At 56.6% G+C, this 26,555-nt stretch overlaps 2 protein-coding genes across 9 annotated transcripts in view; one reads left to right on the top strand and one right to left on the bottom strand.

Annotated features, from left to right (window-relative positions):
• NDEL1 (nudE neurodevelopment protein 1 like 1) overlaps nt 1-15,721 on the top strand; it is an 80,863-nt gene extending 65,142 nt beyond the window's left edge. For 2 of the 4 annotated variants that reach the window (XR_007459213.1, XM_049636968.1), the window contains exon 10: nt 15,112-15,721. Coding sequence is in view for 2 of the 4 variants with exons in the window: in XM_049636968.1 (XP_049492925.1) it covers nt 15,112-15,145 (34 nt within the window). In the remaining 2 variants the exon portion in view is untranslated. Of the gene's footprint in view, nt 1-12,587 lie in introns of all 4 variants that reach the window. The other 2 variants (XR_007459210.1, XM_049636969.1) reach the window with 2 other exon arrangements.
• Nucleotides 1-26,555, bottom strand: part of MYH10 (myosin heavy chain 10) — a 129,986-nt gene that overhangs the window by 11,136 nt on the left and 92,295 nt on the right. For all 5 annotated transcript variants that reach the window (XM_049636957.1, XM_049636953.1, XM_049636954.1 and 2 more), the window contains 17 exons: nt 25,725-25,794; nt 25,477-25,637; nt 22,038-22,146; nt 21,786-21,917; nt 20,872-21,078; nt 17,376-17,513; nt 16,462-16,585; nt 14,944-15,115; nt 13,451-13,663; nt 10,038-10,182; nt 8,499-8,705; nt 5,737-5,841; nt 4,346-4,498; nt 3,711-3,959; nt 3,241-3,453; nt 1,379-1,591; nt 96-257 (listed from right to left, as the gene is read on the bottom strand). In XM_049636957.1, the coding sequence (XP_049492914.1) occupies nt 96-257; nt 1,379-1,591; nt 3,241-3,453; nt 3,711-3,959; nt 4,346-4,498; nt 5,737-5,841; nt 8,499-8,705; nt 10,038-10,182; nt 13,451-13,663; nt 14,944-15,115; nt 16,462-16,585; nt 17,376-17,513; nt 20,872-21,078; nt 21,786-21,917; nt 22,038-22,146; nt 25,477-25,637; nt 25,725-25,794 (2,773 nt within the window). The remainder of the gene's footprint in view (nt 1-95; nt 258-1,378; nt 1,592-3,240; nt 3,454-3,710; nt 3,960-4,345; nt 4,499-5,736; nt 5,842-8,498; nt 8,706-10,037; nt 10,183-13,450; nt 13,664-14,943; nt 15,116-16,461; nt 16,586-17,375; nt 17,514-20,871; nt 21,079-21,785; nt 21,918-22,037; nt 22,147-25,476; nt 25,638-25,724; nt 25,795-26,555) is intronic.

Below are 26,555 nucleotides of genomic sequence, written 5' to 3'. Positions count from 1 at the left end.
CGCGCGGCCCGCAGACACGAGACGCACGCGTGCCGCCTCTGTGGGCCGCAACCCGGCCACCGCGTGCTCCGTCAGAGCCCGCCGGCCGCACGCACCTGAAGCTTGCGGAGCTGCTTGACCACCTCGTCCCTGGCTTTGTTCGCGGCCTCCATCTGAGCTTCCAGGTCCTTCAGGTCTATTTCCAGTTTCTTCTTGGACGCGACCGCCAGCGCCCGCTGCTTCCGCTCGTCCTCCAGCTCCGCCTCCAGCTCCCGCACCTAACGGAGGCACCGGGGTTATGTCTGGCCAGACCCAGGTGTCCCCGCACGGGGATCGGCAGCCTGTCATCGTAGGTGCTCTCTGCTCCGGAGCAGCCGTCGTTAATAAGAGCAAAGCCCAGGAGCTGCAGTTTGTTCAAAGAGGCCTTTAAGCCGAAAACCCTGTACGCACCCTGCCCCCCCCCCCCCCCCCCCCCCCCCGCCACGTGATGGCACACAGGAGGCAGAGCCCTTCCCCTCCAATCTCCAGCTCCCGGCCGAGGTGGCACGGAGCTTTCCACACAGTGGAAAGCCAGGAGACACTTTCTTGGGGTGGTTTCATCCGGGGACGCCCAGGCGGCCAGGTGCCGAGGTCTCCGGCCCCAATACCCGAGGGGAGCCAGCTCGGACGTGGGTCCCCGAGCCCAGGCCTGGCCTTCGGATGATGCACCCGGCCCCGTCGGTTCAGAATTCCTGACCCACAGAAACTGGGAGCAAAATACGTGCTCTTTGAAGTCACCAAGCGAGAGGTGACTAATTATCTGGCAAGAAGTGACGAGTGTGCTCAATGCCGGTGCAGTGAAAATAACAAAGACCAATGTATTCCAGATCCAAGACCCGATACCACGAACTCCAAGGGACTGTCAAAATATCCACAATTAGATTTTAAACTAAACTTTTAAAATTAGAAGTCTGACATATGTTCGGAAAACTATACAAAATTCTAAATGCCCAGCAACTTTTTAAAACCAAAAAACGTAAGCATCCGGTTTTCCTTTTCCCAACAAGGGATGTGACGCGAACTTCCCCTTGCAAGGGGCGTCCGGGTTCTTTCCTTCGCCCGCACGTTTTGACAGTCACGGAATTTGCACCCAACCACACGTTCTTGGACATCCCACCACACGAGGCCTGTTGAGTCATCCGTAAGTCTCCTGGTTTGGCAACAGCAGTGCTGTTGTCTGAGAAACAGGAAACCAAAAATAATTACATTAGATTTCAGAGAATAAGCTAATCAAACGAGGACATAGATGGATTTAGCTCCAGCTGACGTGGGCCGACACGAACCAGCAGCATATGGACCCACAACCGGACTTGGAGACCAGACAGGCTCGTCCCCGGGGGCCCTGCGTCCTTCCGCTTACCTGTTTAACCAGCAGCCGCTTCTTCTCCTCGTTCTGCTCATCTCTGGTCTGCAGGTCCCTCTCAAACTGGGCCTTCATGGCCTGCATGTTGACCTCTAGGCGCAGCTTGGCGTCCTCCGTGGCCTGAAGTTCATCTTCCAGCTCCTCCAGCTGGGTCCTCATCTCCTCCACCTGCTGCTCTAGCGCCCGTTTGGACTTCTCAAGTTCGTGCACCTAAACCACAGGAAGCAGCGGCACAGGCCTGAGCCTTGGCAGAGGCACGGACGAGGACAGTGGTCTGTGTCCTCATCGGTTACAGGCCCCCGCAGGGCACGAAGGCCGCTCCGGTCCCTCCTGGGCCAGCTTCCCGGCCCCGCTCCTGCTACGGCCCTGCCGTCCCCCGTTTTGGAGCACGCTATTCAGACGGCAGCACGGAGCTCCCGATGGATCACTCGTGCTCTATCATCAGTAAGGTCTTCTCCGGTGACCTTGAAGTGGAGACGTCTTTAAAAGCCCAAGAACGATGAACAGAGCACGGTGTCCGAGGAGCCCATCTGTGGACTGGCCATCTGCCTGCTGTCTGCGTGTGAAAGGTGCTGTGGGAGATCCCGTCTTGCCGTGAAAACCTCACCTGTGCTGCAGATGCACGTGGGAACTTGTAGCTACTTAGGTGCGTCAGGCCTGTGGAGCGGGGGACGCGTGAGAAGTGGCCTGACCTTCGCCACCCCACACCCCCACCTAGTTCTCGGTGCCGAGCGCGTCTGCCCCGCGTCCCCTCTGATCCGTCCCCGAGACACCTCTCAGGCGGCCACGCCACCTCTCCCAGGGGCAGCAGGAGACGTGGCAGGGGAGGCCCCGCAGCCCCTGCTGCTGCTTAGGGCACAAAAGTGAGGTCTGTAGAATGAACATGTCCATTATTCTAGTGAAAACTAAGAGGAACGAGAAAACTGGGTGCCTGGCTGGCTTAGTCGGTGGAGCGTGAACCTCTTGACTGTGGAGTTGTGAGTTTGAGCCCCACATTGGGCATAGAAGGTTACTTAATAAAAAAAAGAAAAGAAAAAAAACAAAGTCATTGTGGAGTTGTCTGCGTACGACTATGCGATCATGGCCACTTCTAGTCTAGGCAGCCTCTTGTCCATGGGGCTGACCCTCCAGGCACCTCCTGTTAGGAGACCCAACAGGGAGGGAGGAGAGTCTTCCCTCCTTTATGATGTGGCCAGAGAGCCCCTATGTCGCAGCTTCCCGAGACAGGGCAAGTGCAACATTGTCTGGCAGACGATACAGATCAGGAGGTTAAGTGGCTCCTCCTGGGGAGAACGGACTGGTTCCGGCCCCAGCCCGGCCTCACTATCCTCCACACCTCATACACCTGAGGGGTGTGGGACAAATTAACATCACCCCGGCTCTTGTAGAGCGTGTATGCAGTAAAGGACAGCATCACAGAAACTTCCAGACTGTCAACGAGTCCCCAAAGCACTTGAAGCCTTCAGGGAAAACCAAGAGTCTCAGCTGGGAAGGCCCGGGCCAGGAAGGACAGGGGCCGCTGTCCTTGGCCCGGAGGGGACCTCGTGGTGCCTGTGCTTGGGAACTCCCTGTGACTCGGGAACAGTGACATTCCTGCCAGGACGTAGGGTGGGGGGGGGGGGGGGGCGGGGTGTGAAGGTGACAGGAATAAACCAAGCGTCACCATCGGTCAGGGCCACTGCGAGAACTCATGGCTCAGGCACCGAGAACCGAGCACAGACCGCAGGGTCCGACAGCTTGTCCCGGGAGACCTCAGTCCCCATCCGTGCACAGGCCAGGACGCCGCCATGCTCCTGCGCTGTCGGGAGACGCCTTCCCAGATCCTCCCCTGCAGGGGGCCAGGTCCCTGGGATACTCACGTTCTTCCCCACGTCGTCCTTGGAGCTCATCAGGTCTTCCATGTCCGCTCGAAGCTGCTTGTTCTGCCTCTCGTACTCCTCCTTGGCCTCCAGGGCCTCCTCGAGGGCCCGCGCCAGGGACAGGGCTTTGGTTTCCTTCTCCCTGGCCTCTGCCTCCGCACGGTCTCGCTCCTCTGCATAGCGAGCAGAGATGTTCTTCTCTTCTGCTAACAGCTGCACGGAACGGTGTCGGGACACGTTAGAGACAACGCGAAAGCGACAAACACGCTTCTCATTCGCTGTGTGTCTGACTTCCTGCTGAGCCCCCTACTGTGGTTCATGGGTGCTATTTCTTTCTGCTTTTCTCCCTTTCCAATTTTCTACAAATACGTATAAACACGAAGATTATTTTAGACCACGACAACAAGAGCGTCTGCCAGGAGGCGGCAGCGTGTGGCACTGGCCCTGGGACGCAGGGACGCAGGGCCCACCTGGTCGAACTTCTTCTGCTTCTTCTCCAAGTTGGAGGCGATCTGGCGCTGCTGGTCCAGGTCCACCGTCAGGTCGTCGAGCTCCTGCTGCAGGCGGTTTTTGGTCTTCTCCAGCTTGTCGTAGGCCGAAGCCTTCTCCTCCAGGCGCTGGCCCAGCGCCTCCGCGTCCTTCAGGAGCTTCTTTCTGGCTTCTTCCAAACTTTCAATTGTTCCTAAGTCATCGTCTACTCTCTTCTTGGTATCCGTCAGCTGGTTGTACGGGAAGAGAGACCCACGTTAAACAACCCCAGTCACTTTTACAGGTGAGGAACAGAGAAAGCTCGTTTTCCATATTTGGAGAAAGGACGTATAAATCAATACGTGACTGCGAGCAAACGAGGCTCAGACTGTAACGACGTCTTAGCTAATCATCGTCATGAGGATGGCTGGTCTGAGTCCTTACACGGCGGACCCAGTCCGAGGTCACCGTCGAGGCTCCCCACACCCTCACCGGAGCACCGGCACTTGGCTGGGTCAGAGCACACGCTCACGGGGCTTAGTTTCGTACAACCTAGTTAACTGTGCCAAGTGGAGAGGACGTTAGTCGCTAAGCGCACACATCCAGGCCTCCGCGGCCTCCGCGGGCACACGCGCACCTGAGACTGCAGGGCCAGCACTTGTTTCTCCAGGTTCTTCCTGGCCTCCTCTTCCTCCTCCTGCTGCTCCTGGAGGCCGTTCTTCTCCTCCTCCAGCTGCCGGATGCGACTGCTCAGGTTCAGCTTTTGGCGCGTCTCCTCCTGAAGAAGCTCCTGTTTATTTCACAAGAGGTCGATACCGGAGTTACATCGATCACTGAGCAGAAACACCTTTCTTAAAAACAAAGTCACGGCACAAAAAACACAGCGCCTCAGTGGGTCACAACTACCCCGTGATCTTAAGAAACAGAAATGATTTAAAAACACACCTGATAATTTTACAGACGATCTTAACAGAAATATTGCTTTTTAAAAATCTTGTTTTAAATGTTTATTTGTTTTGAGACAGATGGTGAGCGACCGGGGCGGGCAGAGGGAGAGAGCATCCCAGGCAGGCGCCTACGTGGGGCTCAAATTCATGAACTGCAAGATCACGACCTGAGCCCAAAGCAAGAGTCAGGCACTTAACTGAACCCCCCAGGCGCCCCAAAAATACCGCTTTCAACGTGTCCTTGAGGAACGGCAGTGTCGTTCACCGCAGGCACCCAGGCCAGGAGCTCAGTGGCCCGAGACGCCTCCGTCTCCAGCATCTCCGTACTTCTGGCAGACCTGTCTCCCCACTCCTCTGTCCCTTAGTTGAGGCACTTGGCATTTCTCACTATGCTTACCTCCAGTATCGGGCAACCCGTCAGCTGTCTGTCCTTTACAAACTTCCTGCCAGACTGATTCCCGTGACCCGCCCCTGGTCTCCCATAGTCTCACTGACCGGGACGTGCCCTGTCATAGTGGAAGCTCCAAGAGATGTTTACCCCTGTATCCCCAGCACCTAGCAAATCAACGTTCTCATAAAGTTAGCAAATTTAATAAAAAGAAGATGTAAAACTCCAAGAAGAAAGTGCTGTGTTATTTTCATGTCAAAGTTGTCATCCTAACTTCTGTCTGACGTGAAGACATCCCTAACATGTTTTGCCAAGAAGGCCTCAACCTACCTTTTTACGAAATGGACTATTAGGTCAGTGTAATATAATTTCAACCACAAAAAAACAATCTCGTTTAAAACAGCCGGCAATACTTGTGTGCGCAGTAGGACCGCTGCTCAGTGAACCATGTTCCAGGCGGTGCCCGCTGGTGCCCACAAGCCTGCCAGACGCTGAGGGCTCTGCGTCCAGATAACTGAGCCTCAGAGACTTCCTGAGCGTCAAGGCCCGTTACGATGCAAGATGGTTTCAAATAAAAGTTGAGCACAAAATCAGAGATGGTAAGAAAGCAGTTGTGGGGCTGGCCTGTTTCACGGACTTGTAGGTTACAGAACCGGCGGAGCTATGACCCAGGGCCTTCACCCCCCAGAATACCTGTGTGTCCTGTAGTTGAGATTCCAGACTGGCTGCGTCCTTGGCAAATTTAATACCCTTCTTCTCGGCTTCTTCCAGAAGCGTGGAGACGTTATCCAATTCATTCTGCGAGGAGGAAGGAATACAAGATTCAGTGTGATGCGACAGGAAGCAGACAGAAAGGTCCGGCCTCACCACCCTTCAACGCACACAAATACAGCAGTGTTTCCGGGGGAGGAGGAGGGATCCTGAAACCCCCAAACCCAAGGAGCACTTCCATCACAGGCGCTGCCTCCCAACAGTGCCCACAGAGGCAGGCACCGTGCCAGCCGCCGCAGACCACGTCAGAGTCCCTGCTGGAAGGACAGGGAGGAACGTAACGGCAGAGCCCGTGCACGGAGCGCGGTTCTCCGCATTCCTGCTCACCGTCTTGTTTTTTATCATGAAGAAACAAAGATTGCACTAAATTCTCTCTGTGGCTCCTCCGCTATGTGAAGAGGCTCCCAGATCAGCAGGCACTGTTAATTAATCCTTTTTCACACCGAGATGCATTAACCCTGTGTTAGGGGTGCAAGTAAATTCCTAGTCTTCTAGAGTTACAGAGATTTAAAGGAGCGAAAGTTCTCGTACCCCATCGAAAGTTCTTTTTAAGCTTAAAAAATCTGGTGGTACAGATTTATCAGGAATGTTTAGCTATAGTCTTAAGGCCAGATTTCACGAACGACGTGGTAAAAACATTGTTGCCTTTTCCTCCTTCCTGAAGGCTCTAACCTGCTCCTCCCCCACCAAATCCCCACGGTAGGAGACCTTTTGTAATTCTTTGTGAGCGGAGCAGGTAGTGGGGAGAAGGGTAGGGACGACAGGTGGCCCTTCACTCCGGTTTGACCCTCGGTCGCATTAGCGAAGGGAAGGTGCGCAGAGGGCGTCTCCGTACACGTAAGGCAAGCCAACGACATTCCTGTTTTTACTCGTTTTAGCAACATCCTCTGGAGAGGGCACGTGCCAACAGTCTTGGCGACAGTGTGGTAGCGGAAGGCTCTGGACTCAACAGAGACAGACCTCCGGCCTTCAGCTCGGGCTCCTTCACCTGCAGGCGAGCGGCCAGAGGGCCGCCAGCTCCTCACTTTAGCTTCACGTTCCTCATCAGCCCGACGCGCCCAGGGGGTGACGTAAGGACGGAAGGAGAGAGCGGCCACAGGCGCCCACGAGGGTCACTTGCCTCGCCTCCTTGCCACCCGGATGGTAATGGTATGATGACGTTAGTAACACTGTTTAACGGCCTCTCTCTGGAGAACACCTCCCCGGACAGGCAAGAGTTAACAGGGGAGGCCCGAGACCGCTCCCCTTAGAAAGGCCCGTCGGCAACGCCGCCCGGCCCTCGGCTGGATTTCGCGAGAGCGCCTACCATTCCCTAAAATAGAATGGCTCCCCGTGCCGTTTACACAAAGCGGTTTGTGTAAACACCGTGCTGTATGCCGAACGCGTGCCTTCCTTCTGGGAGTCAGGCAGTGGGGCCGTCGGGACCAGCCCCCAAAGGGACCAGCCTTTCCAAGCGGGCCCGTGGAAAGGACGGCCCACGTGCTGGCCCAGCTCCCTGCCCCCAAGGGGCCTGCTGGGAGCTCGCACCTGGTTTCCTCAGGGCCTCCCACCTTTGCCCTTTACTGATTGCTCTGTATCCTTTCACTGTAATAAACATGGCCGTGAGCAGGCCCGCGTGCGGAGTCCTGGGAGTCCGCCCGGTGGTCTTGGGCGTCTGGCATAGCTCGGCTCTGGAAGCCGTTTCTAGTGCAGCACCACGGGACGTGCGTCTTTTCTCGCCCACAGACATTCATCTATCGTCTCGTTTTTATTGGTGGCGTAGGAGTCCATACTTGGACATGAAAGTTATTCCAGTTACGCTCTTTCGTACGTATTTCTGCAATGAGCATTCTCAGAAGCAGAGTCTGTGTGTGATCCTTATCTCCCTGGGTTACGTTACTAGACGTCACTTTATTGGACTGTAGGGTATCCTATACATACGCGTGTCTTTGTCTTTTGTATGTATACGTACTGTCTTCTCTTTTTCAGGATTTTAATTTTGCAGATATTTGAGAGAGAGCGTGGGGGTGGGGGAGAGGGAGAGAGAGACCGAGTGGGGGAGGGGCAGAGAGGGAGGGAGGGAGAGGCTCTGCACCATCAGCGTAGGGCTAAAGAGGGGCTCAAACTCACAAACCATGAGATCACGACCTGAGCCGAAACCAACAGCCAGATGCCTGACTGACTGAGCCAGCCAGGCACTCCTAAGATTTTACTTTGAAGTAATATCTACACCCAGTGTGGGGCTTGAACTCACAACCCTGACATCAAGAGTCGCACACTCTACCCACTGAGCCAGCCAGGCACCCCAGGGTATTCATATTTTTCAGGCCTGTGACACCAAAACTGCTGACCTGTTCTTTAGAAAACGTCGTCTCAATTTATACTTGGACCAGCAGCGTACAAAAAATCCAGTTTTCGCAAGTTAGCACCGACACTAGGCACCCGTTTCTGTGCCCACTGCCCCACTTGTCTTACTGACTGGTCTAATGGAGCAGTGAAGTTGTGTTTAAAGCCCAAAGCTATACCCACTGTTCAGTGTGGGATTTACTACAATTAAGGCCAACTCGTGCTGTCCGTCCCTGAGATACCTAGTAGGACTGAACCTAAACACACCACGCACCCCTGACGGCAGCGGTCCCCAAGGGGCTCGACGGTCGCGGACGGGCCGCCGCGGGTGCGTCCCGAGTTGGGTTTTCCGGGCTCACCTGTAACTTGTTTGCTTTCTCGGCCAGCTCCACCCGGAGTCTGTCTCCTTCCGAGACCTTGGCGTGGAGCTCCTGCACCTGCGCGTCCAGTTTCTTCCTCTTGTGCTCAGACTCGGCCTTGACCTGCTGCAGCACCTTGACCTCACACGCCAGCTCTTTGTTGTCAGTCTCCAGGCCCTGCTTGTTCTTCTCCAGATTTGCCTTGAACTAGGAGGGGAGGGAAGAGAAATTTGCCAGTATTTTTAGAACACTCCATACAAGGCGCTGCTTTTTGTATCAGCAGGATGGTGCCCGATACCCGGGCTGCACTCGGCATCGGAGTGAGCGAATGAAAACCTCCGTTCTCCCCTGAGCACGGAGATCTCTGTGGAGGAAACGCCCTGTACTCCCTGCCCGGGGTAGGAGAGCCAGACGTGTGGGGGCTCAGTACACCACGGAATTCATCCTGGTCAGCGTGGGGGCGACTCGGGGTACGTCCCGTCATGTAATCATCCACTCGGGTTATCCTTTCTAGAAAACGTGTTCCGTCGAGAAAATTATTCTCAGTGAGGAGCTGAGACCCCTGTTGCAGGGGTAAGACTAACACAGGGGTGTCAGCGCAGGGGTGACCACAACAGGTCGCACGGCTGCAGGGATCGCCTCGTGGGGGACCTGGGCCTGGGGATGGGCTTTTGAGGTGGTGCAGCTGGGGGTCACGTGGGGGCTTCTGGGGCCTGAGTGCCCGGCTTCACTCTGCCATTCCACGTTCTGGCTGTGTGACCCTCGATTAGTTTCCTGACCCTGCCGGCCTCAGTCTCCTCATCCTCTGAACGGAAATGACAGTCGAGTGTCTACTGCACAAGGTTGTGGTGACGGTTAAAGGCAACGCACGCGGTGTACTGAGCATGGTGACAAGACACGTGCAAATGTGCACGTCCAGTCAACGTTAATACCGAGAGCGCACGTGTGGGCCCGCGGAGGACAGAAGGGGGCCCCGGAGCGGGAGCAGAAGGCACGAAGGAAGGGCGACGGGGCGTAATGGGGAAGGACGCCCGTCTGCCCCGGGGTCAGCGGGGGGACGAGCTGCTGTGTTGTCAGGACGGAAGCCCGTGTGAGACTCGGGGCGGGGATGGCGGCGAAAGGAGGGCGACACCGCGTGTGGTGGCTTCAGACTGCCAGAGGCGGGAGGAAGGAGGAGAGCGTGAGGGCCACGTGAAATGGCCGCGGGGCCTGGGGACTGGCTGGCCGCAGATGGGGACAGGCACAGAGCGCTCAAGGGTTTTGAGCGTGGCCTTCGGGGGGCGGGGGGGGGGGGGGCGCTGGTGGAGGGCGGCCCTGGGAGGAACGGGATTGGAGACGGCCGCTGGGTCCCCCCGGTTATTGAAAAAAACAACAAAAAGTCAAGGGCCCGTGACCCCTCGGGTACGCAGCGCCCTGCGAGCTGCTGGCCGTGTCAGCCCCCACGGCCGTGCCGAGGCCGGGCTCAGCACCGACTGGACGGATGTGCGCCCGATGGCCGATCTCCTGCAGGACACGGGCCCACGCGCCTGCCCCTCTCACCCTCTTGGCCTGTTCCAGCTGCTCCGAGAGCTCCTCCAGGGCTGTGGCGTGTCTCTGTCGCATGTCCTGGATTTGGGCTTCGTGGTTCCTCGTCTCTTCCTCCAGAGCCTTCTTCAACTCTGCCACCTCTTGTTCACGTTTGGTGCTAGACAGACACATCGTAGAGAAAGCGGCTCAGAATTAACTGACGGACCGACTGAGAACACGATCAAGCACACGGTGAAGCTATGGTTTTGTTTCACGCAGGACATCAGTTTCCCCCCGAGGCGACGGACACGGTGTGATGCTTCCCAACTCCGCGACCCCGCACGACGTTAACCCTCAACCTCGGCTTCTGCACCCCCAGCACGAGGGTCACGACCGAACCCTGGCCTCACGAGGCTGTGAGGGTCACACGGGGGAAGTACCGGGCACAGGCCCTGGCCTAGAACAGCCCTCACTATATCTGGGGTGTTGCCATCGTCACGTGAAAGATATCCCCTCGGTTCCTTTGATAACTATCTGGTCGGGTAGGTCCCGGAAAGCCGTGTGTCCGCTGTGACCCCGGGGATCCCTCCAGAGAGAGTTCAGCTCCCCTCAACTCCTCCGTCTGACGTACGGTCAGACACAGTGCTCGTCCCTACGGTCACCAGACGGTGGCGGGGGGCAGGAGCTGGTTAAGGCCAGATGGCCAGCTGCCTGCCACAACCCCAGCGGACGTCTCACTGCAGCCGGAAAAGGTGGGTCCCCAAGTGGCTTTCCAGAGCTAAGGGTGGGGCAGGCCGCATCACAGGACGGCCCGTCCCGACGGAGGCAGGACTCTCCCCGTCCCTGTGACATAGCTGTAGTCAGGATCCTGAGATAAATCGAGGTCTGCTCTAACCTGCGTTTAGGGAACGAAGATCATGTTAATGTTAAATATGTTTACGTGGTTTTCCAGCGTTTTTGCCATTTGCTGTGACAGGTGTAGGGTGGTGACCTCGCTACCTGGAGGAAGCCTTCACAGGGCCGTCCGTCCCAGCGCCACCTTTACCAGAAGCGTAGAGCTTGACGAAGCCCGAAACCCTTGCTGAAGCTCGGCAGATCCCAGCCCCGTGCAAGCTGCAGACATCAGGGGTCAAAGTGGCTGGGGCTTTACGACCGGCCTGAAGAACTCCGGCAAACTCGCGCCGAGGTTCGAGCGCGTCAGCAGTCAGGACGGGGACTCGGGTGCCGACTCGGGGCACGTTCTCCTCCCTTGACCGGTGCTCACAGGCAGCCGGACAGAAGGGATCAGAAGATTCAATGTGGTCTCACTGGGCTCGACCCGGGGGGTGGGGGCCTGTCCCTGAGTCTCCTCGAGGGGAAGGACTTGGTTGGGGGGGGGGGGGGGGGAGGTCGCCGGATGTAAGCGTCAGCCCGGCCAGGCCGGACACCGCATCCGGCCACTCTGGCCCCGTGAATGATCCGTGCTGTCGGCCGTCACACGGCAACGGCATTTCTCCCGCTAGCGGGGCACGGCCCTCCGGGTACCAATTCCTACATGAAACCAGGAGTCTTGCACGGCCCCCCCTCCAGCTGAGCCGCCCAACTGTTTTTCGTCTTTCACGGGAAGTCCTCCGGAGAGTTTGTGCCAAGTTTGGTTACTTTCACACTGACCCGGGGAAACACGCACGGGGAGGAGCCGGTGGGGAGGCAGGGGGGTCCTTGGCCACAGCGGCTCACGCCAGCACCAAGACCCCGGAGCTGCGGGCAACCGGAAGTCTTCACAAAACGGCACCCACGAGCACTACGTTTGAGCCTGTCCGTGGTTTTAATAAACGTGCGCGTGTATCGACTTGTTTATTTTCAAGAGGGGAGTGGGAGAAAAGGACCGGAGCCTTTTTTTCTATCGTGGTCAAAAAACCAGCTGAGAATTGAGAATTGACAATTCAATAAGGTCTAGTTCAGTGGCTTCCAGATTAAAAAAGAACTTTTCTTTGACGTTGGTTTTTGAGAGAGAGACCGTGCAAGCGGGGAAGGGGCAGAGAGAGGGAGACACAGAATCAGAAGCAGGCTCCAGGCTCTGAGCTTTTGTGACAGCACAGAGCCTGACTTGGGGCTTGAACTCCGGACCGTGAAACCATGACTTTAGCCAAAGCTGGACGCTTAACTGGCGGAGCCACCCAGGCACCCCCGTTGCCAGATTTTTAAAAGCAGACCTCCTACTGGGAAGGCCGGGACTTAACCCGCTGACAGCAGGGCTGTTCTGAAGAGGGGGAGGAGGCCTGGGCCGGCCTGGCTCACGTGGGCTCCGGCTCTCTCCGGGGACGTGACCTGTCGTCCCTGCCGCGGTCTTAACGTGTTCATGGGCAAAGCCCCACAGACACATCGCGAGGCTCCTCCGTCACCGACCACTCCCTCGCCGACACCATCTGACGGCCACCTCACCCTCAGAGCGGCCTTCTCCGCAGACCCGGTGACGTCCCCCACTCCAGATCTCCCCCCACCCCCCGACCCCGCCGGGTGAACACACGCTGGTCCTTCCCTACCTCCCTGACCACACCTGTCTTCACAGGTGACTCCCCTCCCGCCCTTTGTGTTTCATTCCAGGCCTTAGCTCAGCTGCCACGTGAGAGCGAGGACACCCCGGAGCAGCGAGCAGAGGGCCGTGTGTGCGCACGTGGGTGCGTGTGTGCATGCCTCTGTTTGCATGCAGCCGGCCGCATCTACCAGCCCCACACGCCCTCCCGGGGAAGCTGGAGTCTTGAGGAGCGAACAGAGGGGCGGGAAGAGGCCAGGGCAGCGGTCTGGGAGGTCACAACCCAGCGGCTGACGTGAGGACACGACCGAGTGCCGGCAGGAGCCCCAGTCGGCCCCTCCACTGGGCCGCCTCCCGCTCGCTGCTCCAGCTCTCCGCGACCCTCTGGGGGCGGCAGCCGAGGCTTCCACACGCCCGACTCTTCCCCCTGCGCTGGGCTGTGGCCTTGCCTGTCACCCGGCACGTGCCTCTGCCCTGCCTTCTTTTCCGTTTGGTAAACATGAACCTCCCTTCTCTGCTAACCACGCCCACAGCCCCGCCCATCCCGCCTGACCCACCCGCCCCTCCGGGCTTCCGGGTCTGGTACGAGCCTCCGCCCAACTCTCTGTGCACCTGCCCCGGGGCCTGCCTGGAGACGTCCGTCGCGGAGTGTGGCTTTCCCCGATCCCATCCCAGCCCGCACACCTCAGTCTGCCGGTCCTTCCCCGCCAGCCGCCCCTCCCCCACCGGACACGGGTTTGTTTCTAACCACAGCTATCTCATCCCCGTTCCTTGGCCATTATTTCCCGTCCCTGTTTCCTTGGCCATTACTTCCCGGAGGGAAAGAAATACTCAGAACAGCGACGAAAGGAAAAGCCCCGTGTCCCCAAGGAGGCCAGCGCGCCCGAAGCATTTCTGCCAGACGCCAGGGGGTGCCCACCTACGCGCCACTCACCGAAGTTCCTGCTGAGCCGCGGTGGTGTCCAGGGTGTCCTCCAGCTCCGTTTTCAGAGCCTCCAGCTCCTCACTCAAGTCCCGCTTCTGCTTCTCCGCCTTGTTCCGCGAAGCCTTCTCCGATTCGAAGTCCTCCTGCAGCTCGGCGATCTGGGCTTGCAGCTCGCGCACCACCTTGAGCGCGTTGTTCTTGTGGAGCGTCTCGTCGTCGCCCCTGCGAAATCGCCCAGCACGAGAAGGGCTCAGCCGGCGGCCGCCGGCATCCCGGGGGGAACCCACCCCCGCCGTGCCCCTCTGCGAGCGGACCCCAGTCACACGTCCCTCTGCCCGTGGCCGGGGCTGGGCCCGCCGGGCAGGGGGAGGAGGCACGGGGGTCGACGACCTGAAGGCCCCAGAGCCAGAACCAGAATTGGCAGCGTCAGAACCGGAATGGAACCCCGCCCCCTTGCCAGAGAGCTGCGGGTTTTCCATTAAAAGGACAGACAAGCTCATTTTAATGAGCAGAATATTAAAAAAATCGCTCCAGAGTACAAGGTTAAGAGAACACTGCTCAGGGCGGCAGTCCAGTCCAGCCTACAGTGAAGCAGCAAACCCGAAGTTCTTGCAAGTCAGTAGGAGGCCTGCTGCCTTCACACCTGCTGTGCATGTTAGCTCAGTGCTGGCAGAGTTTCTGACCGGAGGAGCTGGGATACTTGGGGTGAGAGACAGGAATCCAGAATTCCAGCTCTCGCCTCTAAGAGGAAAAGCAGAACGTCTGGCCAAAATGAGACCAACGGTGATAGAGGGCAGAAAAAGAGGTCTGTTACGAGATTTACTCGCTTATGATAAATGGTAAAGTTTAAGTTCTATGAGCGTGTAACCAAGTAATTCTTCTTTAGAAACATCAGATATAAATATATTTACTAGGCACGATTTCCATTCTAAAATGATTTAAAACTCAACAGGAAATCATGCCATGAGCGAGGGGGATTCATTTTTTTCTTAATGTTTATTTACTGAGAGAGAGGGTGAGAGAGGAGGGAAGGAGACAGAGAACCCCAAGCAGGGTCCACGCTGTCAGCACAGAGCCCGATGTGGGGCTTGAACTCACGAACCGTGAGATCATGACCTGAGCCGCAATCGAGAGCGGCCCGGGTGCCCCTGGCAGGGGATCATTTCTGAAAAGGGGTTTCCCCTCAACTTCTAAAACACGCTGTGGAATTACTCTCTAACACACGGAAACCAAACACTGGGTGCGGTAACAGGACTTCTGGGGGGAGTTTCCAGGGACCTCGGTGACCGGCGATCGCTAGGCGTGGACACCGATGGTGGTTCACGAGTGCTTCTTGCTGCCCTGACACGAGCCGTGGACTCCCGGCTCTTTCAGCCTCCTGTGCCACACCCGCAAGGAGACTACGTGTCCCCGTCTCGGGGTTTTCGTCGGCGCCCAGCCCCAGACGCTCTGCCCGCGGCAGACGCACAGCCCGCGGCAACGGCCCCGCGCGGGGGGCGGACCTGGCCAGCGCGCCCTGCAGCTCCTCCTCCTTCTTGGCCAGCTGGACCTTGAGCTCGTCGATCTGCGCCTGCAGCTCCGCGATCTGGTCCTGCAGGTCGGTGGTCTCTCCGTCGAGTTTTCTCTTGGCCTTTTCCAGCTCCTGACGGGTCTTTTCTTCCTTCTTTAAGCGTTCTGAAAGGCAAGGGCCAAGAAGCTCCTTAACCGACAAGTGACAGGCCACATGAACGAATTCGAGAGAGAAACCGACCCGAGCTGAAAATACGCCATTTCACTGAAAAGCGGCCACCGCCTTGACCCCACCGTGCCTACAGCTCAGCCGTCAGAAACCCGCGGAGATCAAGCTGCAGGCAAGAGCGGTCGGTGGGAGGATGGTATTTTCAGGAAGAAACTGGGTGGATTCTGTCACTTCGTGGGAAGGGAGCCCACAGCCATCGCTGGGCCCAGGATTGCAGAGGGGCTCAGCAGAGGCGAGGGCAGTGTGCCCGGAGCCCCATCCCCCTTCCCTGGGAGTTCCTGGCAGGACCCAGGACTACAGGTCCTGGGCACTGAGGCAGAGGACAGAGTGGGGGCAGGTGTCACAGTCCCGCGATGATCCTTCAACTACGCCGGCGCTCCTTCCCTTCCCAGGACTGTCCTCCAGCAGAGCCAGCGTGTGGGAAGGTGGAGACTGGGCACCGCGGGCTGATCACACGGCCGAGACAGAGCAGGCACGTGTGCGCTCTGTGCTCCCCTGAGCGGAAGAGCCACGCGCTGGCAAAAATGGTTTATGAAAATCTCTCCCGCTGCCATCCTCTCTCGTCTGTGCTAAGCAACAGCGAGACAACAAAACCTGAGATAGGTTTTGACAAACCCTCTCGTTTTCTCCCTACTGCGAAAGCAGTGCGCTGGGAGAGCGTGGTCACGGCCACGCAGGTGCTGTAGGGACACGTGACAGCCGGGCGTTGAGCGCCGTGCGCTGCTCTGATACAGACACAGGGCCGAGCCGCTGACACGGCAGATGCGTGGATGCCTCCCCAGCTTCCACCCTCTTTCCCGGGTTCTTGTGTAGAAAGCCAGGGTCCACTCTGTAGACACCCTGGGATTTCCCAACACAGCTTCTGCCGTCTCCGTGCGACGCGATTCCCCTCAGCGGGTTCTCTGTCCCCAACACTTTCCGTGGCAGTAGCCATCAGTCTCTTTGTGAAGTGAACCCTACACGCCCTCACGCAGCTGTCAGATTAAACACAAAGTCCACTGGCTTCTACGACTCAAACTTAGAGCCCCGCTGCGTCCATCAAGGGGGCATGGCGTTTCACCATGGGATCTAACTTCATAAAATCAAAGTTTAGGTTAGCGCTACCCCATCATAAATACTTGGAGACTAGGCAGCAGATAACAACTCAAAATACGCCCATGTAATTGAATGCAAACTGATTAGTAATCGGCACGCCCATTTTCCATTACCACATGTTCTGATTTAAGTAAAATCTAAACACTCACAAGCCCAGTCCCACGTTTCTCTGACCCCAAATACTAACCTTCTAAATCTGAGATCATCACTTCTTGCTTATTTCTGATTTTGGCCAAATTTTTGGCCTTTTCTTCCTCTTCAGCCAGCTGAGAGGAGCACTCCGCGATGCGATCCTCCAAGAGTTTCTTTTCCTGAGTAGAAAGTCACCGTTTCAGCGAAGGCACGCACAACCACGCGTGGGGTGTGGTGTCACTCAGGAAACGGGCTTGTGGCACCACGTCCCCCCCGTGGCTCCGATCGCTCCCGCGAGGTGGGAGGTTCACTCGTGTAGGCCCCCCCTGCGCCCCCCCTGCCCCCCGGGTCCCGCAGCCCGCATGGAGTGAAGCGGTGTGTGCGCGGGCAGGACCTGGTCATCGAGGGGGGACCGATGCACACAGAACGTGCACGTTACACATCTGAAGGATCAGGAGGCTATTTGGTCCCAAGATCTAAAAAACTAAAGACTTTCTACCTTTACAAATCTATAGAAGTTGAGTGTTAGAAAAAGTAAGTAAATGAACCTGAACTCTTGAGAATTTCTTGAAGGAAGCCCCTTTCGGCGAGTCTGTCAACATACGGATTTCCCACATTCTAAAATCCACTTTTAAAAAATTTTTTTAATGTTTATGTAATTTTGAGAGAGAGAGTGAGACAGAGCACGAGCAGGGGAGGTGCAGAGAAAGAGGGAGACGCAGAATCCGAAGCAGGCCCCGGGCTCCGAGCCGTCGGCACAGAGCCCGACACGGGGCTCGAACCCACCGACCGTGAGATCGTGACCCGAGCCGAAGCCGGACGCTCGACCGCCTGAGCCACCCGGGCGCCCCTCAAAAATCCACTTTTTAAGGAGGCTCCACGCCCAACATGGGGCTTGAACTCACGATCTCAGGCTCTACCCACCGGGCCAGCCAGGCACCCCCAACCAGCTCAGAAGCAGTCTCTTACTTTGATAGACTTGGAGTTTTGGTCCTCGAGAAGCAGGATCTCCTCCTCCATCTTCTTGGTCTTCGCCTCTGCCGTCACCTTCTCCAGCTGCAGTTTCTGGCGAGCCCCTTCCTCCTCGTCCAGCTGCTCCTCCAAGTCCTGGGGAAGCACAGCACACAGTCAGCGCCCCCCGCCCTCCACAGGACGCCACCACGCGCCCCTCCATGACGGCGCAGGGAAGTGAAACGCTGAGGCGTGGGGAAACGCCGAACGGCAGGGGTGTTTTTACAGACGTGAAGCACAGGGAAGAGAAGCAGACGTTTGCAGCCACTGCGGGCTGCAGCCCAGCCCGGGTCTATCCTTCTGGAAGCCGATGTGGCAGAGGACAGCAAGCTCCGAAAACCAGCATTCCTTTCACACCGGCAATTTCGGGACATAGCCACAGGTGCGATGTATGTAAAAAGGTCATTTATAACATCGAAGGACGGTGAACGCGCCACAAGATCTCTTGCTGAGTAGAGGGTGTATTTGTGAAGGGGAATAACATAGGAATTAAAATTCGTATTTGAGAGAGGGGTGGTCTCGGCTCAAGCCAAGCTCACCGCGTGAGCCCATCCCCAGGTGGGTGGGATTCTGGCGTGTGCAGGTTTCTAAGGTAAGACACGCTTCCGTGTCCTGCCCTGCCTCATCATACGTAGTACACATGTACGTTATGGACCAGGGCTGTACGGACACATCCACGAACGGTCTGTTTACAAAACCTGTCGTGGTTGACTCGGGAATGAAACCCATGCAAGAGATGGTCATTTTCTCGTGGAAAACTTCAAACACAGCAGCGGAACGAGCCGGAAGGGCGCACCCGTCAGCCCAGCTTTGCCAAGCGTCGGACTCACGGCCAGTGTCCTCCCCTCTCTACCTCCGCGGTCCCCCTTCGCCTCTTGGGTTATTTTGCGGCAAATCCCAAACCTCACGTGTTACTGTAAAACCTTCAGGCTGTACCTCTAAAAGATAAAGACTGCTTAAAAAGACATTTTTGGGGCGCCTGGGTGGCTCAATCTGTTAAGCGTCTGACTCTTGATCTCGGGTCAGGTCACGATCTCGCAGTTCGTGGGTTCCGGCCCCACGTTGGACTCTGCACTGACAGCATGGACCCTGCTTGGGATCCTCTCTCTCAAAATAAATAAACTTAAAAAAAAATACATTTGTTTGTTTGAACTGGAATCCAAGTAAGGTTCACACACTGTGACTCCAAAGCCTCTAGAGACTCCTTGTCCTCTAGGCTCCCGTGGATCTCTGCCTCCCTTCCTTGCCACTTATTTGTTTTTGAAACAGAATAAAACAGGTCATTTGTCATACGGTTTCTTTCCCACAGTCTGGTTTTGGTCAGGTGCATCCCTGTACCTCACAGTCCTAAATTCACAAAAGCAGTGAACAGAGCAGTACGTTCAGTATAATTTCAACTATATCTGTATATCTGGTTAGAAATACAGGCAAGCAGAAATAATGTCGGTAACGGGGGTGATGGGAGGGAGGAGACCAGAGGTGCGGTGTTCCCTAGGTTTTCTACAATAAGCGTTTATTTAATACCGTAATTAGGAAATTCATCTTAAAATCAAACCAAAAACAGCTCCAGTTGTTTGGTTGAAAAACGTACACATAAGAAATCCCTCAAAGGCTCACAGGTCAGAAAGGAACAGAGGAGGGACCGACGAGGTTGAGTTTTCCCAGGGGCCATGTGGGGACCGTAGGACCTCTGATATTCTGACTTCTGGATAGGATTTCCTCAGATGGAGGAAAATGGGGGAAAAAAAGAAAACAAAAAACAGAAAACAAAACCTATTACCATCAATATTTTTAGAATGTGTTTGAATGAACTTAGATGTCACAAAATGAGATAATAAATTCAGAGAACAGTGCCAAAACCCGAGAAGCCCCAAAGGAATCTAGTAGGGAAGGGGAGGATAGGAAGTACAGAACAAGCAAAATACAACACTAACTCTGCTCCCCCAGGACAGATCTGCTTTTCTGCACACGCTAAAGAAACACAGGCATTTCACACGAGGGTGTTAACAGCTGGAGCGTACAAAACCAGGCCTGGGGACACTGGAGGGGAGGGACTCTGGGCACCCTTCCCCCACACGAATACACGTTATTTCCCAAACGAGCACATGCTCTTAAAAAGAAAGTCCCTACTATGGGTGACAACACCACCAAGGAGAGCCCACTACTGCCGGCAGAAACTCTAGGTCCCTGTATGGTCCCACATAAAATCACGCGTTTACACTCATAAGTTGCAGCAATGTATTTTGACGTCGATCTTCCCGCACACACTCCTCAGTAATGCACTAGGGATCCCCGTGACAATAAACCTCTTTTTACCTGTAACTGCACGGAACTGCCGTGGCTTAACACTCCTGACTGGCACATCATCAGATGGCTTGATCGATTTACGCTTAGAATAAAGTCCCAGAACTGGAATTGCTGAATGAAAGCGCACTTTTTACAGGTCTCGTGATCTTCTGCTAACCTATCAGGAGGCACCGGGAAGCTGAGTGCCTTGAAGGATGGAAAGTGTCCAGATGAGTTACTGCACGCGGTCTTTGCCAAGGAAATAACGTGAGATCTTCTGCGGTTTTGAGAATCGTCTGAATTGTCTGAGCTTTGCCAAGGAGTTATCAGGGGAGAGAAAATTCAAGAAGAGACCTGGACGAAAGTCTGGTGCTGGACCCACGAAGCAACGGTGGCTGAGACACAGACACCGTGACACTCAAGGACATATTCGGGAGGCTGGGTGTGGGAGACAAGGAGAAAAAGAGAAGGGAGTGTCCTAGGCCGTGGGCAGAGTTAGCACTGTCTGAACCGTGTATTTGCACGACGCGGGAGGGCAGCCTGTGTCTCCGTAACATGGTAACTCCTGGGAAGGGGTAAGTGTTTTATTCTGATTCCTGGCCGCCTCCTGTGTTGGAGCTGAGCCCTTCTTATGAACCAAACTCCCGAACAGAGGCCTATCTATCTAGTGAACGGAGCGAGCAGTGCCGTCATTGGTGACAACACAAAGGACAAACCGGGTCCCCTACAAAGTGTTCCAGACCCTGCGATGCTCCTACTCTGAATCACTCTGCACTCTGGAAGACGCTCGAAGACAGTCTGTTATGTGTGTGCTTTTAGTGCTGGACGTCTTAATTTTTTTAAGTTTATTTATTTTGAGAGAGAGAGAGAGAGAGAGAGAGGGAACGCGCAACGTGCGAGCGAGCAGGGGAGGAGCAGAGAGAGAATCCCAAGCGGGCTCCATACTGTCAGTGCAGAGCCCGATGGAGCTGAGACCAAGAGTCGGACGCTTAACCGACTGAGCCACCGGGCGCTCCCATCGCCGGTCATCTTTGAAGGGCAGGACCTGGAACGTGGACTCCTGTCGCCCCTCAGGGGACACAACGCGAACCCACAGCTTCCATTCGTTTCTTCGGCAGGGCCGCTCGGAAAACCCAACCCGGCTCTGGACGGAGACCGTCCTACGTACCTGAATGTGCGCTTGCATCTTCTTCTTTTCGTTCTGGAGGATTTGGTTTCTTTCTTCTTCCTCCTCAACCCTGGATTCCAGGTCGTGGAGGATCTCCTCCAGCTCCTGCTTCTTGGCGGCGAGCCTCGCCCTCATCTCTTCCGCTTCGGCAAAGAGCTCCGTCTCCGCCTGCAGCTGCTCTGCCAGGATGTTCTTCTCCTCCAGAAGCTGCAACCACAACCGAGCGTCAGTGCGGTCGCTGCCCCCGCCTCCCCCCGCCGCAGACGGTCACTCGGATTTCAGCGGCCGTGCTCGTCACCGGAGAAATGGAGGCTTACGTATCGGTAACGTCACTGGCAAAACTTTCCGATATTCTTTACGGCAAAGCGAGCTAGAGAACGTTTCCGCTGGTTTCTGTCTCAGGTCATCCTGAACAACACTAAGTTCACGCGACTTTAGGAGCTCCTGCTCTTCCATTAAGGTAACTGACAGAGGCGGAGGGAAAACCTTATTCGAGTGTGTTCAGGGGGCCAGCTACGGCCGTCTGGGATCAAGGGATACCCCTGGCCTTCATCGTTAGTCTCTCAGGCCCTGAACCCTGAACCCGGTCGTCTACACACGCTTCCCGAGCCCCTGCCTGGTCTGTGAAGCATCCCCACCGGCGAAGGACGCTGACCCAGGACTCGGGTGGCCCGGCGTGGTCTCGTCTTTACTTTCGAGGCCCTCGGGAGCCATCCCAGGCAGGGGACACGGTGGGAGTCCCACGGGCAGCAGGTGTCAGGAACGCGTGCCTGGCGGCAAATGGGACACCTACGTGTCCACGAAGGGCCGAGGCGGAACCGCGTGAGGGGAGGCGGACTGCGGTTTACGTGAACCCAACTGTGGCGGGTGCGGCCGCCGGCAGGTGGGTCCCCGTGAGCGGCACGCGGGCGCACCTGCTGGTGCTTGCGTTCCATCTCCTCCAGCTCGCCCTCCACCTTCGTCTGCTTCTCCTTCACCTTCAGCAGCTCCTCGTCCTTGGCCTGAAGCTCCTCCTCCTGGCGGGTCACTTGGAGGAGCGGCTTCACCTGCGACGGGATCAAATCGCACGTCACCCTGTGCCCGGGCGGGGACCGCGGCCTCGTCCAGGCTTCCCCTCCCCCCCGTGACCTTCCAGGCTCCCCCTCCCCCCACGCCGCGAAGCCCACCTTGGTGAAGACGCGCCACCACTGCCAGTGACGGAGCTTCAGGTAGGCGGCGCAGTTCCGCTGCAGGACCTTCAGGGCGCTCAGCTGCTGCTGCTTCTTGGCGAAGGCCCTGGACAACCGGGAGGACGGTTAGTGCGCAGAGAAAACGCGTCCTGATGGCGGCCGGCCGCTTTCTTCGCAGACGCTGCCCCGAGCGTCCCTCGTCCCCTGCCGTGTGCCCGTGTCCGCACGTTCCCGGGCACGAAGAGACCCCCTGCTCCCCAGGTTCCTCACGCTCCCCTGGCTGGTGCCCCTGATCGCTAACTACTTCCTCTTCCAACCTGGCACGGACACGGCATCGTCCCCTTCCAGCCTCATCTTGCCCGCCCTTCCTCCGCCCTGCAGCATCCCGGAGCCGGAAGGACCCGCGGACGGTCGAGCTGATGCCTCTTGTTCACAGACAGACAGACGTTCATCGGCCAGGCCACGCCCCTCCAGGACACGCAGACACCTCTCGAGCCCCAGTCTCCTCGTAACCAAGTCTGGGCTTTCCCACTCCCCTGTGCTGCCTTCAGTGGCCGATGATCCCAGACCCACTTACTGGTCATCCTTTGCAGTATGTTCAGTTTCTCCCTCGCCTTCAGGATCGGAGCCCCCTTTCTGAAGCCCCAACCCCCCTCTCTGGCCTAAACAAACCCCAACCCCCAACCCAGGTCACTGTGCTGCCCCTCCTCCTAGTAGGTGACTTATCTTTCTACTGACGATGACACTTTCAGGACCCACAGACTCCCCAGGCCCTACCCTGCGCCCCCTGTGGCCCAGCACTCTGGCTCCGCCCCCATCACCTCCTGAACTGTCGAAGGGCTTCCTGCGCTCTGAGCCTCTCCCTCAGGCAGGTCTGTATGGCCTTGTCTGCTGCAGGCCCCTATGGACAACCCACTACGGAAAACTAGGTCACCAAGGTGACCTCGTGGCCTCCTTCACCTTGTCGCAGCCCCAGGCTGGCTGCACCCTGTCCACAAACGCGGCCCCCTTCCCAACCAGGCTCGGCTCCTCGGGAGCAGAGAGCACGGCCCAGTCACTCCTGTGCTCCAGCATCCGACCCAGGGAGACACGTACTCAGGGCCCCTCAAAATATGTGCCGGGTGAACAAAAGAACCATCGGGCGCCCCTAGATCTGTGATCATTCCTCCGGCAGCCTTTCCATAACTCTTTGTAAGACCGGTTACAGGGTTCTCCGGGGCAAGAGATGCACTTGAAGGAAACGGAAAAGACAGTAAGAGAAGTCTAGAATTACGCGTTCACTCCAGCAACGACCAGTATCCACTGGATTCACGCGGGACGGCCTCAAGACTAGATGGGTCGCGGTTCAGGAGCACGGACGGCTCCTCTTGCCCCTTCTGCTGCCCTGCGGGTCCCATTCCCTCGCAGGACCCCGGAACTTCTGTGTCGCCAACTCGCCGCTTAAATGTCCTCCGGCTGTGGCCGTGTACCTGCCCTGAGTGTCGCTCCTACCAAATCTTCTTCCTTCTTATTCCTACCAGCTGAGCCAGTTCGGCCAAGCCTTAGCTTTAATAGTTTCTGCTGCAAAAACAACAGTTTCAAATGCAGTTTTTAGCACCGTAAAACAGCATCTGCCTTCCCATTCTTGCAGGCTCCTTCAAGGCTGCCGTAAAAATCCCTCAACCTCCTTACTGAGGACCGTCGCCCTGATGTCCCCGTGGCCTCTGGGAGAAGATGAGTCAAGAACACGCCGGCCACTCTGTCTGAACGAGGCAGCTGGCTCCCCCCACCCGCCACTGCCTTCAGCTGAACCTGTCTGCCGGGCGCACCGCGCTCTCTGCCGGGGGCTCCGGGACCCGCCTCTGAAGTACGTCATCTGGTGTCCCGGTGTCAGGAGGCCGACGTGCCACAGCCCTGTTTCCTCCCTCTTTGTCCACCGGTGCCAGTGGCCTCTAGGGTGCTCCGGCTGCCAGCTCACGGGCTTCTGTCCACGTCTGTGTGTCTGACCTGTACGCACTGCTCTGCCTCTTTCCGAATTCTAGCCTGGCTCTTGCGAAGGCCTAATTTTGGGAGCTGCAAATGACAGGTACAGTGCCTTATGTAGCGGTCACACGCTTGTGTTAGCTGTTAGTCTTTAAGAGGAGATCTTGGGCGCCTGGGTGGCTCAGCTGGTTAAGCGTCTGACTTTGGCCCAGGTCATGATCTCACGATTCGTGGGTTCCAGACCCGCGTCGGGCTCTGTGCTGACAGCTCGGAGCCTGGAACTTGCTTCGGATTCTGTTTCTCTCTCCCTCTCTCTCTCTGCCGCTCCCCCACTTGTGCTCGGTCTCTTTCAAAAACTGAATAAACATTATAAAAAAATATAAAAAAAAAAAAAGATCTTTCTGATTATGGATCTTGGTGATAATTCTGCAGGGTTCAGAGTTCAGGGGGGAAGCGGCACGTGCTTGCACAATTTATATAGTTAACGTCCCGCGTTCCTGACAGCTGTAGGCTTCTGACAGCCACGAGGAAGGCACCCGCCTGTGTCTACTCCTGTTCTGTCAGGCGTCTTGTGCTGCGGCAGATACGGTGACAGCGGTGTTTGCGGACCGGTGACACGCGGCAGGCGAGGGCATGGAAAAACCAAGCCTTCTGTCCTTGCGCACCGTTGCCTGGGTGTGAATCGTTGAGGACGTCACGCGTTCTTGGACTTTCCGAGCCGCCTCTTCTACTCGAGACTCTGTCACGTGTGGGCCAAGACTCACAGATCCCGCCTCCACCTCACCGGGCTGAAATCCCTCAGGACAGCGTCGGGCGGCACACTGCCCGTCGCCCGGAGCTGCCCTCCTGCCAGGCCGACGGGGAGCATCGGGCTGCGGACCGAAGCCTCCGGAGCAGGCCCACCCTCCCCTCCGAGGCCCCGGGCTCCTGCGGGAGGAGGTGAAGGAAACACCATCACTGCGTCTGGCTCCACTCCGGTCCTAAGCAACCGGATCCGGATCCGGCAACCGGTCTGTCTCTGTCACCACCGCGGGCCGGGGACGGCCATCTTCCACTCCAGGGTCTCCCACCACGGCGCTCCCGATTGCTCTCTGGCCCCAGCCTGTCCTGTCGCGGTAGCCGGGTGACCCTCAAGACCCACGGTCTTCAGCTCACCCCTCAGCGTCCTTCCTGCTTCTCCTTCCCTGCTTCCCTCACCCGCCAGGCTCCGGGCACGCCTTCTAGAACTGCTTCTGTGCTGCTCCTACTGGAAAGCTGCTCTCCTCCCAGCTCCCCTGCCCAGGGCCGGCACCTTCCCCATCCTGCGGATCTCAGAGCCTCGGAGAAACCCACGCCGAAGCAAGACCCCCAAGCCCTTTATTTTCTGTCTTGGCCCGTTTCCTCACGGCCAAGGTGCCCTTGCACCTACAGCACAGAACAGCGCTCGGCACCCGCCCACGCTCCACGAGTGTCGGATTCGCGATTATCCACTTACTTTCTGGCCAGGTAACCTCTGCAAACGGCCTGGAAGAAGATGATGATGTCGGTAATTTTTAAATCTCTTTCTTCCTCTAAGTGCGCCAAAACGCCAGCTCTGAAAAATATCTTGCTCTGTCCGATTCTGTACAAGTTTGGGTCCAATTCTAAAGCCCTGATCTGAAAGAGGGAAGAGTCCGTTCACAGCTTGTTATGGGACACACCGTATCGATAGTCTGCAAACCAGAGAGGTCGAGGGAAGCTTACCATTCGCTCACAAGCCTGTTTGCCGTCCATGAAACCCTTGGGAATAGCATTTGGAGTCAGGATCTCGTATCTGTAAGAAAAGCAGCCCAAAGATCTCCTGTTAACATCAGTGGACATGTCTGCCTACTAACTGTGAGTTCCGGGGCGCCTGGGTGGCTCAGTCGGTTGAGCTTCCACCTTCCGCTCAGGTCATGATCTTGCGGTTCGTGGGTTCAAGCCCCCATGTCGGGCTCTGTGCTGACAGCTCAGAGCCTGGAGCCTGCTTCGGATTCTGTGTCTCCTTCTTTCTCTGCCCACCCATCCCACCCCACTCGCACTCTTTCTCTCTCTCTCTCTCTCTCTCTCAAGATAAACAAATACTAAAAAAAAGAAAAAGAAACTTTGAGTTCCGTTTCTCTAAGAGGCAAGAATCGTGTCAAAGTAACAATAAAGAAACAACCAGGGGGTAATCTGAGATTTTCTGCACATCTACCCTCTGTTTCTTGAAACAGGAGGCAAACTGAACACGAGGTTAATCCTCCAAGCACAAACACTAGGTTTAAGCAGCTGTGCCAGAGAAGAGTAAAAGCATAGTGTTTGAAAAAGTCTTTTTTCATGCGCCAACCCCCCCCCCCCCCCCCAACGTGTTTTCAGGCCTAAAACACAAGACGACTCTGGCTCCCTGCGGGTGACTTGTAGGCATTTATTATGTAACAGAAAAGGCTGCAAGAGCACTACCCAGAGGGCTCTGCTTAGCAAGGACCAGGGTGACATTCAACATAGCACTGGTCTGGGGGGACATACGTTCACTGGGCTGTACTTTTTTTTTTTTTTTTTTTTAATTTTTTTTTT

This window comes from Panthera uncia, chromosome E1, assembly GCF_023721935.1.
Source record: "Panthera uncia isolate 11264 chromosome E1, Puncia_PCG_1.0, whole genome shotgun sequence".
In the NCBI taxonomy this organism is placed as follows: Eukaryota; Metazoa; Chordata; class Mammalia; order Carnivora; family Felidae; genus Panthera; species Panthera uncia.
Note: the sequence above shows the minus strand (reverse complement) of the source record. Positions and strands in the feature narration are given on the sequence as shown.